This window comes from Lygodium microphyllum, chromosome 7, assembly GCF_053477565.2.
Source record: "Lygodium microphyllum isolate KBCC chromosome 7, Lygodium_microphyllum_v1.1.10, whole genome shotgun sequence".
Classification (NCBI taxonomy): domain Eukaryota; kingdom Viridiplantae; phylum Streptophyta; class Polypodiopsida; order Schizaeales; family Lygodiaceae; genus Lygodium; species Lygodium microphyllum.
Window position 1 is genome coordinate 111763532 of NC_141141.1, and position 15602 is coordinate 111779133.

At 39.5% G+C, this 15602-nt stretch overlaps 1 protein-coding gene across 2 annotated transcripts; it reads left to right on the top strand.

Annotated features, from left to right (window-relative positions):
* The first annotated feature begins 220 nt into the window (after positions 1-220).
* On the top strand, positions 221-1004 carry LOC148033836 (mitochondrial import receptor subunit TOM6 homolog). 2 transcript variants are annotated; one of them, XM_087681844.1, is made up of 2 exons: positions 221-482; positions 574-1004. In XM_087681844.1, the coding sequence occupies exon 1, from the start codon at positions 308-310 to the stop codon at positions 476-478; it is 171 nt and encodes a 56-aa protein (XP_087537970.1). In that variant the 5' UTR covers positions 221-307; the 3' UTR covers positions 479-482; positions 574-1004. The 2 variants fall into 2 exon arrangements, with proteins under 2 accessions (XP_087537970.1, XP_087537971.1); XM_087681845.1 differs by having other exon boundaries at positions 679-1004.
* Positions 1005-15602: the final 14598 nt, after the last annotated feature.

A 15602-nucleotide genomic window follows, 5' to 3' on the forward strand; every position in this document is an offset into this window, starting at 1 on the left:
ACTAGAAAGTTTCGTTGAAACTCTCAGTTCCGACCCTTAGTCCTTTCCAAAATTTCTCCCCCTTTTCTCTCTTATTTGCCACGTTTTCCAAGATAGAGGTGGGGGAGTTCACTAGCCTATGCCCAAAGCCATGGACAATTATGAGACAAGCTACATGAGCAAAACAATTCGACATGACCATAGGATAGAAAGGGACGAGGCCCCTATAAAGACAAAGTGACGAATTACTTATCATCATGTGAAGATCGTCGGGACGTTGAATCAAAACCCTAACGCAGGAAGAAGAAGAGAATTAGGCGCGACAAAGATGTTCCTCGGTGCTCTTCCTCGCAGGCCTGACAAGGCAGAGGCCTACAAGCAGCTCCGCAAGCATCTCACCATTCTCGGGGCTTGGATCGCAGTCATTCGCGTGGCTCCCTACGCCATGCACTTCCTCTCGAAAAAGGATTCTGATCAAGAGCTCAAGCTGGACTTCTGATCAGGTCAATCTCATGCGGCTCGTTTATTTTCATCGTTTTAATCTACGAGTGTAATCCTGAATGGCGTCCATATTTGGCATGCCTGTCATGTTAGCGGTGGCTTAATCGCTTGCCGTTGAAACGGTTGCTGTTGCGGTAGCACATTGCCCTGAGGTTTAAGCCAATGTCTCCTGACATCATAATACTGGGAGATTTGCAGATATTAGTCTTCGAAAACATGACTGAGATGGACATTTGCAATGACAGAGTTTGTTACCATGAAAGAGGTCTCTAGGTTTTCTATGATCTGTCTCTTTATGCCTGTTGTTATACAGCGGGGTTTATATGCCCGTTGCTCTTCACATGAGGATTTCGTTGTCAAAGTCATTGTCACAGTTGATTGTTCGCCTTAGTTTGATGGTTCAGTAAGTTTTTGGAGTACAAAGAAGCTATAAGCTTGTGTTCTCGGTAGCAATTATGCTGGATTTTGTTAGTTTTCTGCTACTTTAAATGTAAGTGCTGCTGTGGATACTGAATGGTTGTTAATTGTTTTGCTGCCCCTGATCTGAGTGCATGTAGCAGTGTGTCATGCATTGCTCTAGGTCTTGGGATATCAGTTCACCCTAGCCCTACACCTATTCGTTGGACTGATTGTATGCACTCACAAACTGGACTGATCGTAGGCCTTGTCTTATAGACATGTAACAATAGTTAAGCCTTATATGAACTGATAACCTGTGACTCAAGTTTGTTGTGTGTGTTGTATATTCATCAGCTTTGGTATGCTAAAAGGTCCCATGTCTATAAGCTTATGGCCAATTAACTTCCCTCTTTTATGGAAGTTAGTTTGGTGTGCTATGTCTAGGAAAGGAGGAAATGTGCTAGCTCTGCTTCAATTATTGTGAAATCAGTGTTTCTATTTATTCGCTAGCATAGCATGAGCAAGCCTGCATATACTTTTGTGATGCATTTAACAGTGATTACAATGTTATAAGACTACCTTTTGCACTATGATCTAAAACATCTGCTAGTATAGTGCAAATAAGTTTCACATACTTATTAGCTGGGATGCATATAATAGTAATGCACTTCAGGAAGCTTGATGACAGCTGAAAGCTCAAGATGTGGCTTAACTTTGATAAAGTTATGTATGTCAGTTACCTTTTCACATTTTCTTCCTTCATTGGTGCATGGTTAAAGCTGTTCTGGCAATGAATAAGAAGTATTTTTATAGGTTTAATCTCTCCGATGTTTATGACAGTGCTGGTATTGATCTTTCTAAAAGGCTGTGCTGTTTTGGCTTTTATCTGGAACTTCACTAGCATGCGTACTCGGGGAATCGCAACACTTGTGCTTAACAATGATTTTTGATTTTTTATTTGACTTGTCATTCACATTGCACAAGATCCCTGATCTCATGACTGTTGATGATTTCTCTTCGCACATATTGGAGGAAAGAGCGGGTGTATAGAGGTTCAATATTACCTTTCTTTCCTTTAGAAGATTAGCTTCTTTGCTTTGCCTTAAGATGCCACGACCTTTAGTGCAGGGTAATCATAGTAGAAGCTGTGTCTATGAGTATTGCTATGTTAATAATGTCCTCGACAATCTAAAACTGTTGTAAATGCTAGACATGAACTGATTTGATTACTGGTGAACGGGTTTAAATTCATCTGGCTTGACCATCACAGAAGTTATCAGGAATGATAAATATGGGTCGGTCTCAACAGTCTCACTCTGGGTTTCTTTGCTTTCTTGTAAGCTTGTGCATGTGAGTCAATGCTCTTATTTTTATTGCCAAAGATTGGACATGGCATTAGCTTTTCAGTTTTACTGAAGTGTTATGTAAAGTGTGTTAAGTATGTGGAAACCTTCCGTCTATGATGTTAGGACCAGAACTCTTGCTGTGCTTTTAAGGTGGTTGATAAGTGTGGGGATGCCTTGGTATTTGGGCCTTTTGTACTTGATAGTTGTAGTGTAGAATGGAGTTTTGAGTTTGCCTTTATGATGCCTTCCTGTGATAGCTTTGACACCTGCACCATCTTTAGTTATTTTCCATTTTTAATTGCTAAACATGAGTATTGGTAATATGCAGTCATAATTTCATTTTTTGTGTGTATAAAGGTAATAGGGTTGAACTTTTTCGGTTTGGTGTTTATGGTGTAAATTTGAAATCAGCTACAATAGACATTGTGTATAATGAATGCTGATTGATATATCAGTTTTCTTTGATGCCCTAGTTTCAAATCACCTTGTGGTATATTGAGCACATTGTTTTTGCTTCTTGCAATGTTTTTCGCTATTGTGATGGTATTGATAGGATAAGCATTTTGTTGAAGCCCTTAAGAAACTTTCTTTGAGTGCCTTGTTTTGCGAGAATGTGAAAAGTTTGAAACTCTCAAAAGACTTCTGTTGAAAAGAATGCCACTCTTTAGGTTGAGTATTGTGGAGATACCTTTGTATTTTTGGGCATTTGGTCTAAAGAATGCTACTCTTTATGTTGATTTGTGTGGGGATGTTTTAGTATTTTTTGGTATTTGGTCCTTTGTTCTTGATAGTAGTGTAGATTGGAGTTTTAAGTAGGAGATGATGATTGTTGTGCTAGTGAAGATAGCCATGAAAAAGTTTTAAGGGAGTAGTTTGATTACAAAAGGTGGTAGGATAGGGGAAGTGGGTGTTGGCCTCTTTATAGGCCTCTAAGATCATTAGAGAGCTTAGAGGAGTTGCAACTTGGCATCCCCTCTATGTGCATGTATGGAAAGAGACCTCCCTATACTAGTGGAGGATGGAAAGCTTGGGAAGTTTTTGATAGATGTTGTGGCCATTGAGATGGCCATGTGATGGTGGTGGCAAAAAGGGATTGGGGTTGGACGTGGTTCAAGCAAAGACAACAATGTGTTAGAGTAGGGGTCTATCAATGAGTGTGAGTGTGTGAGGTTGCTACAATGGAGGAGAAATGTTTCAAGAATGTGGTGTCCTTGCCAGCCACCCACATCAAATAATGTATTGCTACTCTCACTACCACAGGCATCTACTATTTATTGGGCAAAATTGTGAGTGTTAGTGTTGGTTTTAGGCCACCTTTCAAGGGAAAGCAATATTGTAATAGTTTCAATTTGTTGGGGAGGGCCTTTAAATTATCTTGCTCTACTTGGCTTTTGAGGGATTGGGTTTTGGCTCATGTGGTTGGCATTTCATATTCTTGCTACCATGGATTGGACTTTAAATTATCTTGCTTTGCTTTGCTTTAGAGGGATAGGGTTTTGGTGTATGTTGCGGGCATTTTGTGTTCTGTCTCCCATGGATTGGGCTTTCCCCCTCAAGTCTTGCTCTAGTAGTAGTGTGTAGTCTAGGTTAGTCGAACCTTCTTGTGTGGATGGGTGAAGAAGTCACATTGTTGGCAAGTCTTTGGAGAGGTTTGTTTGTGTCCCATCCTTGGGAGTATCAAATGGGGTCCTTAAAATATGAATGGAAGGCATGCATTTTTTTATTTAGAGGGTTGAACCATTGGATGACTTGAAAGTCTATAATCAAAATGGCTTTGAGTGGTGCTACAAATTTGATATGGTGCATTTTTCCACACTTATTATATGTGCCCCAAGTTGGGCAAGAAAACAAGGTGCACTTAGAGGCAATGTGTGCATTTGAAAATAAGATCTTTAGTGTAGGAAATTATCATAAAGGTTGAGGATTGAATTGCATGGAATTTTATGATCAAAATGGCCTTGAAATGTTGCTACAAGTTTGTTTTGGTTTTTTTCTTAAGTCTTGTTACATTTGCACCAATGGTGAGGGTTGTTGACATGACATATCATAGTATGTTGAGAGAGATGTCTTTAAAGTATTTATTTAGTATTTAAAATTTCTCAAAAAGAACTTAAAAGTAATTTTGTGACAAATTTATGGAGGCACACAAAGCATATAGGTATAATTTAAGATGCCAAATAAAGAGAATAGTTTTTACAAGGCATGTTCATCTTTTGTCTTGTTTGGTTGAAATTCTCAAATATTATATCCTAATGCTTAAATATTATATCCAAACACCTCTATTGGGCAACTTGTTTACAGGTGGATGGATTTCTTTCTTTGCTACATTCTCATACTAGCTTGTCTTTGTTGACCAAGTAGACTTCTTTCTTGTGTTGGGCAGCCTCTATTGCATGCATGCAGTAGGGTAGAATAGTGTTTAGTGCATGCACATCATTTTCGGCCACTCTTGGTACATTTTTGGTTCTTAGATTGGCAATGATTACAAACTGAAGACGTACTGTTCTATGCATTTACTACTTTCTTTCTCTCCTTAGCATTGTGTGTTTCCTTTGGTATTAAATACACCCCATTTACCTTGCCCTAGTAAGCCTTCTTTTCTATTGTGGCTTGACGGACCTCGATTACCCCTAGGATACCTCTTATTGGTTACCTTTATTCCTAGTGGTAGCATCTTTTGTTTTCTTATAGATACCTTATTGAAGGGTATCTATGGCCAATGTATTGGGAGTAAAGGTGTATGTGCTTAGTTACACATGTATTACTACATTAACAATATCCGCACACTTGTACATTGTAGCTGGTAGCAGTCATCACTGTCACTTTATTCTTTCAATGAAATTTGAATAACGGGCAAGTCGGTCACACATTGCGATTGTTGGAGTTCCCACATCTTGTGTGTGTGTGTCTCTTGCTCCTTCCACCCTAGCTCTTGCTTTTGCTCGCGTGCTTCCACTCCAAGCTCTCTTTTTTCAATTGATATTAGAGCCATTGCATCGGCATTGAGGAACTCTTTCCCTTTAGTTTGCTTCAGCTTGTGAATACCTCTAGTAATTCATTTTACAGCAATGATGGATCCTTCACTCCAAGATATGTGTTGAGCTTCATCTCTTTCCAGCTTCTTTCCATCACTTGAGACTTGTTCCAAGACTTCCCTTGTGTCCCATTTGGCTCAACATTCGCCATAGACCACATCAGTAAATCAACATGGTTTGCGACTATTTGCTATCCCCTAATCTTTGATAATCTCCATCATCCCAATTAGCTCCTGAAGCTCTTTTCCACTTGGCCACACTCTTGGCAACTTCCTTGGGCATTCTTGTTTGCATTGGAGTACTCTCTTGAGCGGTACATGCTTAGACATTGGCCATAGATGTTTAGATTCACCTGTTGTTTATAGGTTTGGATAGTTTTATAAGTCATTCTAATGTATTTTTGTGATGCTCATGGTACTTAACTTTGATGGTTGGATGGTTATCTAATGCTTGGGAGTCTCTTGTGGATTGGAGTGAGCTCAAATAGCTCTATTTTAGCAAAGATTTCACTACTATAATACAGTGGACAACAAGCTTTTGTCAGGGAACACTACATGTCTATTGCTCTTGGATGTCATTCAAGTGTTCCATACGCATTTATTGATGCTTAACTGTGGTCTATGCACTTGAATATGCTATGGGATGCTCTTGAGCCTCGATTTTGAGCTTGGAAACAATCATCTTGATTGTGGTTAAGCTTTGGTTGCTTCAGTGACTTATGCACTTATGGGCTTAAAGAATGTATTAGGTTTTATACTCCTATATGCTATATGGATCTTAGATCTTAGATATATGGATGCTATCACCATGATGTTTTAAGCCTTGCTTGCTTATTTGGCATTTGACTTATTTTAATGGGAGATAGTGTGAGCTTGAGCTATATAGCATTTGGTTTATATAGTGGAGCTTGAGCTTATTACAAAGAGATAGTGTGACTTAGTGTGACATATACTTGCTCTCTTTAAGCTATACGTATGCAGTTGATGCCTAATTTGACTTTTGTTTTAGGTTGAAACATATCTTTTTTGTTATCTATGAGACCTACTATATGCATGATTGTTACGCCTATGGGATGTATCTATGTCTAACACATTGACCTTTGACAATTCTTAGTGCTAGTTGCATATTCACTCCATGCTAGTTGCCGTTCTTCCCTAGTAGTTGCAGTTTGTATTTTATCAATGATAGCTTATACTTGGCTTTGATTTCTTATTGATGTACTCTATTTTCAGCATGTTGTAACTATAGTTTATTGCACTGTTTATGAGAGCAATCACCTCCTCTTGATTGATCGTCTTTTGTTTACAATTTGTGGATAGCTCACTACTTTGGCAGTATCTTTTGTCTCTTACTTGATTTAGCAGTGGTTTTGGGGTTGATTTGCAAGATATTTTAGCACACTGTTTTGCCCTTTTGTGCACTTGCTTGGTCTCATTATGACTAGTGATTCTTGTGACAATGCTATCTTCAATATTGAGAAATTGGATGGAACCAATTACAATTATTAAAAGGCGTAGATATGGCATGTTTTAGTGTATAAATTATAGGTTAGATGACTTAAAAATGGGGATTTCAAACTTGTTAATATTGCGGTTGAGGATTGGGATGAACTAGATGAGCTATGCAAGTTCACAATCATTTTATTACTCTTTAAGAAATTTCACTACAATGTTGTAATTGAAAATCAGATTGCATATGAGATTTGGACATAGATTAAGAATCTTTATGACAAGTAAAGTCTTACATCTCAAATGTATTGGTTGAAACAGTTGATGGACCTTTGCATGAAAGAACTTCTATGTTTGTATACTTGAATGAGTTTCACTCCATCATTAGCCATTTAGCTTTGGAGGAGTATGAGATTGCGGATGCTTTGCATCCTTTATTTTTACTTGGTATATACTAGAGTTGTGGGACACTTTTCATACAGCTCTTTGTGTTAAGGATGGGTTGAAATCAGAGGATGTTGAGAGTGCTCTCTTGATAGAAGAGGTGAACAAAAAGGTGGATGCTTTTTGTGTGTCATATGCATTGATTATGAGAGGCCAATAGGATGGAAATGGCCATGGTAGAGACTCTAATAGATCTCGTTCTCGGACACATGGTTATTTTTGTAATAAATCTTGTGGTCATAAGTCCGGTCTTACTTATCATTATAATGGGAAAGCATGTCATATTCACCTATAGTGCCATAGAATGCAAAAAGACAAGCACAAGGAAAAAAAAAATGGTAAAGTGTAGGAAAAGAATGATGATTGTAGCATTGTGCCTCATAAGTCTAGCATCAAGATTGGTAGATTAATGTGGTGAAGCTTGATGTATCTGATGATCTTATATAGGTAAGGGTGATTTTACTCCTATCGTAGTATGACTGGATCTGTCCATTTGGGTAATGACCTAGCATTGGAGATAGTTGGTATTGGCGATGACCAACTATAACTTCAAACAACATGTTCACTCTTCATAATATATATCATATACCAACTCTCACGAAGAGCTTTATCTTGCTAGCACTTTGGATGATGCAGATTGTATTGACTCTTTTGGTGATTCCTCATGGAAGATTACCTATGGGAATCTTGTTATTACGCATGATGCTAAGTCTAGTATCCTCTTTCCTTTGTTTGTATCTGGGTTAGTTAAACATGTTTTAGCTGTGGTTGTAGTTTCATGTATATCTCTTTGGCATCATCACCTTGGGCACATGTTAGTGAAAGAAATAAAAATGTATACCAATTTGTAGTATCTTTTGTCCCTAGACTATAAGTGTTTAGAGTCTCGTGATCAGTGTTTATATTGTAGATAGACATGTAGTAGACATAAGAAGTCTAGCATGATGCGCATGGGTAAGCCTTTGGCTCATGTTCATTTTGATGTATGTGGTCTTATATCCCATCGCTAAGTGGTGCGAAGTACTTTGTCGCCTTCATTGATGATTGCTCACATAATGTTTGGCTTATCCTATTAAGTAGAAATTAGATGTCTTGTCTATCTTTTAGTGTTGGCTTGCTCTTGTTGAGAACGAGTTTGGGTATAGGTTGAAATACCTAAGATTTGACAATGGGGGTGAGTATGTCTCTGAAGCCTTTGAGCAGTTTTGTGATGAGAGAGATATTAAACGTTCGTTGATCGCCCCTTGCATCCCTTCCTAGAATGGTATTATCAAAAGCATGAACACGATAATTCAACAGAGAGTTATGAGGTAGGCTTACCACAACACTTTTGGACTAAGGTAGTTACTATTGCCATACACTTGATTAATAGGTCTCCTTGCATTGCTCTTGATTGTCAAGTTGCAGGACTAGAAAACCTCCATCATATGCTCATTTGTACATCTTTGGCTATGAGACATTTTGCCATGTTCTTAAGGACAAGCGTAATAGGTTGGATCCTAAGTTTGTGAAATGCATCTTTCTTGGTTATGGGAATGCAGGTGAGATGGGCATCCCCCATGGGCTTTGCAAGCTTGCAAGGGTATCCACAACCATGATATAGTTTTTCATGAGAAAAAGATGCATAAGCAGCTTGAGCAGGGAGTTGAGGTATACAAGGTGATCTTTTAGGAGGAGCCTCTTGCTTCTGTACAACTAGCTAGAGAGCATGCAATAGTTGATGCTCCAATGGCCCAGGATTTGCATGTTGTGTAGGATCAACTTATTTTGAGATGCTTTACTAGAGCTAGATGTAAGCATGAGCACTTTACATCCTCCATGGATTATGTTAGGGTGACAAATGCTGGTAAGCCTCTCTCTTATAATGAGGACATGTATAGAGATGATAGTCATTCATGGGACCATGCTATGTAATTGGAGTTTGACTCCTTATAAGCTAATGATATGTGGGATTTGGTTCCTTTGCCTATTGGTAAGAAGGCATTGCCATGCAAGTGGGTATACAAGTTGACAAGTATCCTTGGACTTCCCAAGCCCGCTTATAAGGTCAGATTGGTGGATAAGGATTTCATGCAGGGATATGGTATTGACTTCGATGAAGTCTTCTCTTATATGATCAGAATGACGATTGATACTAGCATTGGTTGCTTAGCTAGATCTGGACCTTCATTAGATAGATATAAAGGTGGCTTTTCTAAATGGAGACTTGCGAGATGGGATTTATATGTAGCAGTCTAAGGGTTTTGAGAAAAAAGGCCCTTGGTGTGCAAGTTGAGAAAGAGCCTTTATAGCCTTAAGCAGGCACCTAGGAAATGATACCACAAGTTTGATGCTTTAATGCATTCACAGGGCTATAGCCATAATGCTATGGATTCGTGTTTATATATGAAGAAAGTTTGTGATGGCATTCTTATGATTTTGGTCCTCTATGTGGATGATATGCTTATTGATGGAGAGCTCATGATGGGCTAGATGCCTTGAAAACTCAACTCGAGAAGAGCTTTGAGATGAAGGACATGGGATAGGCCTCACATATTCTTGGGATGCGCATCATGCATGATCACTCTAAGGGGCTCCTTTATCTGTCATATGAGTATATTCAGAAAGTCCTTGAGTGGTTTCATATGCAAGATGGTGAGCCTATTGGCTGTCCTTTACCTTTTTATGTGAAGGTTGGTTAGGCCAATTGTCCACAATTTGATGAGTAGAAGGCCGAGATGGCCAAGATCCCTTATGCATCCACAGTGGGCAGTTTGATGTATGCCATGATAGCCAGTCGTCTTGAAGTGTCTTCTCGATGACTATGACATTTGGGATTTTGTTATAATCCATGTACCTTGACATACTGTGGATCCTCATGATGATATGACTGTAGATTCAGCAACTTCATGGGATTGGTTGAATGCCATAGCCCGCTCTTCTCTCCTTTTGAGTTGTACAGATTTTGTGTTGGTGCATGTTAGACACATCTGCACCGTTGTAGAGCTTTGAAGGTGATTGGCATATCTCTTCCAAATCCAAACATTTATGCATTGCTTATCTCTTGCATTGAACCTATGATAACTCTTTGTCATAGATTCTCTTATGATGAGGGATCCATAGGATGGAGGAGATTCACGATGAGCTTTCATTCTTTTGGTACACACATTTCTTAGGAGGATCTAGTTGTGACACTTCTCTTACATCTTCCATCATTAACATATGATGTGGTCTCCACTAGTCTTCTCATTTCTTGTAGGTGGGAGACTCTCACTTGGGAGGAGCTAGTTCCATTGATGCTTGAGCAAGATGTGCATCACAGTGAGCCAAAATCTTGCAAAGCTCCTACACATGGCCATGCTTTTGCGGTTTTATCTATAGGTACAAGACATGCCAAGTAGAAGAAAGGGGAAAGGAAGAAGTTAGAGTCATCTTTCGACTTTGATACAGATATTGTTGGGAAGCGTAGAGGATATCCCATTTGTTCCCATTGTGGGAAGACCTTGCACCTTGAGAAGTGCTGGAGGATATACCCTCACCTACATTCGAGAGCAAAGAGCGGATCTACATCAGAGTCTTCTTTGACTATCTCATCTTTTGATTAGCCTTGGTTGTTAGCTAGTGGTGCATCAAATTCTATAACTCCTTGAGGTGACTTGTTATAGGTTCTCTATTTGTCCAAGGGTTGTAACTACTAGTAACACTTCTTTGGTGTCTATCAGTGGAGTTGGCACCTTGCCTCTATTGTCTAGCTAGGTCCATTGAGCTCCGTTTTTGAGGCCCTATATGTTCTTGACTTGGGCTTCCCTCTCCTCTCAATGAATGGCTTTCCTAGACTCGAGACTCATGTTGTCTTCATCGAGCCGATTATTTGTTGGTGGGATTCTTGTACAAGAGCCACTTTTATAGGCTTCCTAGACTCGGGACCCTTGTTGTCTTCACCGAGCCGGGGGGTCATTTGTTGGGAATTCTTCTACATGAGCTACTTTTGTGACATGTTGGCAGTCGACCAACAATCATGCTAAAGCCATAACACCATGGGACAGTAATGATATACAATGGAATTTGCTTGTGTGACTGAAATGTCCCGTGTGGTTGGTCAGCATGCTAAAATATTAGACCTCACAAGGATGTTGGAAGACTTAGTTGTTAAGGGAAAGCCATTGCTCAAAAGGCCTGACTTACAAGCTTTAAATAATATTGCTATATCGGTTTTAGATGAAGGGCAAAAGCTCTTGTATAAATCCATTAGGGAATGGCCTTTGGATGGGCAAGGTATGGAAGATCCTCTAAGAAAGGATCGACATGATACACTGAAAGCCATAGGGCTCCCTAGACCACTCTGTAAGTTGGCAGAAAGCGAAGGCCAGGGAATTAGTGACTCTTCTACACCGATAAATGTGGAAACGAAAGAGATTAGCGACCATGACATGGGGGCATTAAGTCAAGATTAATATGAAGATTTTGATGACCTCGTCTTGATCCCAAAGAAGAGGACTAAATGCCCTCTCGTTATATGGATCTTCTCGCGTTTCATGGGCTACTAGATGAGGATCCGATGTTACATTTGAAAGAATATGGCCTGACTTGCCTTGCAAGTGGGTTCAATGATATTCATCGGATGCTTGTATTTTCTCGCACCCTAAAGGGAGAGACCAAGAAATGGCATTGGAGCCTCCCAAGAGGGTCAATTAAATCTTTTGAGGAATTATGTGATAGATTTTTGGATGAATATGAGAAGAAGGTTCCCATGGCTCGAGTCTTGGGACAGCTTATGTAGACTCGTGGCAAGAGTTGTATACCTGTGTCAGAGAGTACATGAGGACCTTTGATAACATTCTAAAGCTTTGGCAAAGGGAAGTCAGTTAGCTACCAGAAGATGTGCTTGCTGAACTCTTTGTCAGTGGCTTGGAAATAAATACGTAGTTCCAAGTTAGGATGAGAAAACCTAAGTCACTGAAGGAGGCAAAGATTCAAGTCGAAGATTACGAAAGATGTATTCAGAAATGTTGGGAGAACTATTGGAGTTTTCTCGGCTCCCTCGAAATCCATAAGGATTGGCAACATTTGGTGAATGTTAGTTATGTTAGAGGTGTAAATGATAGATATACTAGGGAGAATCCTGGAATTAACTATAAAGACCTTGAGGGCTAGGAACCCTGGCATCCTAGTGTAGCCAATCCCGTATTCTTAAAGCCATGAGCTAGATAGAAATGGATGTAGACCTAATAGGGGAAGCGGAGTGGTTAAGCAACCCCTCAATCGCCTAAGTGTGAAACAAAATCATGTTAATGAGATGACACCCCACAACATAGCTGATATGTGCTACCATGTGAAGGCCGTCTCAACCATTGAGAACCAAGGTAATAGGAAACCTAGGGTTTGTAGTGGTGAAGACCCAACTAGAGTTGGATCTAGTAAAAGGATTCGATTTAAGGGAAATGATAGACAACAAGTGAGCCAAGATGGATTAGTCATCATGAAGGAATATCAAATAGAAGGAGTAGTAGTAGCCAATTGACCCATGCAAAGCTTAGAAAGAGATGGGTTTGGAGGCCCAAAATCTCCAAAAGTGTAGCTAGTGTGCTAGATCACAAGCAAAGAGTTCCAGGTGGATATACTATGGTTAATTCCCAAGTGGATGAGACCACATGCCATAACAATATGTCTAGCAATATGCACTACCCTAAGATGCATCTATGTCATGGGCCTAGGATTGAAGCTCTACTTAGTTTGGGTTGTATCATTGATGCATGTAATGATCCAAATAAGGAAGGATTGAATGATCATAAATCTATGATTCTCCTTGAAGGTGGAGTTTTTGGAAAGCTAAAACAACTAGTCCATTTGGATGATAATACACTCAACTCTAAGTAGGTCATTCGTTTAACTAATAGCACACAAAGAGGAATAGCCTATACTGAGGTTATTTCAGTAGGAAGGTTTGGACTTGTGACTTTGGTTTAGCTTGGTTAGTTTGACAAGATACAATTTACATGCCAAGTAGACCACATTTGGTTAGAAAAAAATGATTTATGTTAGGCTAAGAGGGCCGATTCTGTTGGTTGTGAAATGTTATATTTCTTTAGGCCAAGAGGGCCATATGTCTGTTTGGTGTACGTACATTTAATGGTTTTTTGTTCTAGTGATTGCATCACACACATTGGACGAAGTGCTTGGAGGGAGTCTTTGCTGCGAAGGAGCTTCTTGTGGCCATTCCAAGTGGTATTGTCGCCTTTCTAAGTTTTCCCTTAAGCAGATAATGTTATATGTGTATGTAGGGTTAATTTCTTTTCCTTTGTTGGGGACCGACAATCAAGGCATGAAGTCCTAGGGTTGGGTTAGGTATATTTGGGGGAGATTTGAGTAGTCGTCTACCTCCTATTAGGACATTGTCATGTGATAAAGACATGTGATAGAGGGTAGCCCTTGTGACCCTGTCCTTCCTGCTTGCTAGGCAACTGTCCTAGGAGCCCTTGCTCATGTGAGGTAGTTAGAGAAGCCTGCTAAAGTATTAAAGAGAAGAGCAAGTTTTGAATCTATCTAAAAATAAAAAATTTATAAAAGTGCGTTAGAAGGGGTTCTAACTCCTTAATAAGAAAAGAAAAAGGAAGAAAATTCCTACAAGCAGTTGATTATCGCCTTGCGGAGGCTTGGAAGGTTCATGGGAACGAGTCAGACTCGGGGTCGATACCTTGTCTTTTTAGGAGTAGCAGTTAGCTGAAAAAAAAGAAAGGACACTTGGAGTGAAAATAAAGGTGAGCTTTAAAAAAGAATTAAGTGTCGCCTCGCGAGAGCTTGGTAGGTTTTTGGGTACCAAGCTAGGACGTGAGACTGATGCCCTATTCTCCTTGGGTCATTCTATACTCAGCTCCCTCCTTTTTACACGCTCGAGTATGCAAACCTTAGGAAGACAATGTGTTAAAAGAAGAAACTATGATGACCAGGCTATAGGAGTCCTCGCCTAGTAGGAGATCTTAGTCCAGTTGTCATAAGTTAGGTAGGTAGTTTAGGCCACCACTAGGGATGACATGTTTGATAAGCTTTTTAGCCAGTTTGTGTTAGAGTAGTTGGTTAGCGACTTGCTTTGGATTTTTGTCAGATTATGCTAGGCCTATCCCTTGTGGATTTTCATGCCTTGATTCTGTCAAGGGGTAGGGTGAGAGCTATTCTTGTGCTTTATTAAGTATGTTTTTTGTGACAGCTTGATGCTTTCTTTGGTTGTTGTTTGTGCAGCGCAATTTATGGGATTTGACAGGTTGAGTCGCCCTATCCCATTGTTGTTAATGAGAGCGGATTTTAAAGATTATTTTTGAAGTGAAAAAGAGTTTGAAAGGTCGTAAAAGACCAAATTTTCATGCAAAATGAAATGATTGCAGATCGATGAGTTGGAGTTTTCCTAGATGGAGTTCAATGCCATGAAGCCAACGTAAGTCTTGGTTCGTCGATCAAAGTCCATTTGACCCCCCATTTAATCCTCGCAAGATTTTGCGTTATGAAGTAGCTACATGATTCGGAAGCCAAAAAGTGCATCACGGGTCCTAGGTTTATAGATTTTGGCATCAATAAGCCATCTGTCCAGATGAATCTTAATTCTGAGTACGTTTGCCCTCTCAAAATCAAAAAATCCACTTGGCAGGAAGTGTGAAATCAAAATCTTGAATCGATTTGGTTTAAAACTTGAGTTTAAGCTTGTGGAATGAAGGGGCATGGTGGAAAAAATGTTTGTTTTTAGAGGGAGGGACACCATTTTTTCGGCACCCTCTCCAATCATTAAAAAGTCCATTTTTTAGGCTTGCAAGTTGCAACCATCAAAGGAATGCTCTTGGTTGTGAGATGCTCCATTTTTCACCCATCATCACTCCAAAAATGATTAAATTTGATGCACTAAACAAAGAGATCTGTTTTTAATATTTCTCTCTCCTCCCTCCTCTCTCCTCTTGTGGATTGTTCTTATGGATCAATGTAAGAGAGCGGGATGGGTTGAGATGGATGTTTTTGGGCAAACGATGAAGTGAGAGCAAAGAAGATCATAGATTAGAGTTGGAGAGAGTGTTAGCGAGATAGAAAATAAGCATCAGCGGCCTCCCAACTATGAAGTATGAGCCTCAAAACCACGATTTTTATGCGTAAGTGATATTTCCTTTCATTTCATGATAAATGGTTGAAGAAATTTCTTGAGAATGATTGGTTTTGGTTCCCCATGCTATGTTTTCTCAGAAACATTAAAGAAAATCAGAAAATCCAGTAGTATAGTAATTGATGAGAAATAGACAAATGATGTATACTCCAAGAAGAGATGTCCTGAATCCCATATGCACAGTGAGGAGAGTGGAACAAACCCAACTTCTATAAAGCATTGTACTTTACTATCACTTTCATATGGAATGGATTCAATATCATGATGCTTTGTACTTTCACTTAATGTCTTTGTCATTGTCAATCCATTACACAAGATTGTCTTTATGAGT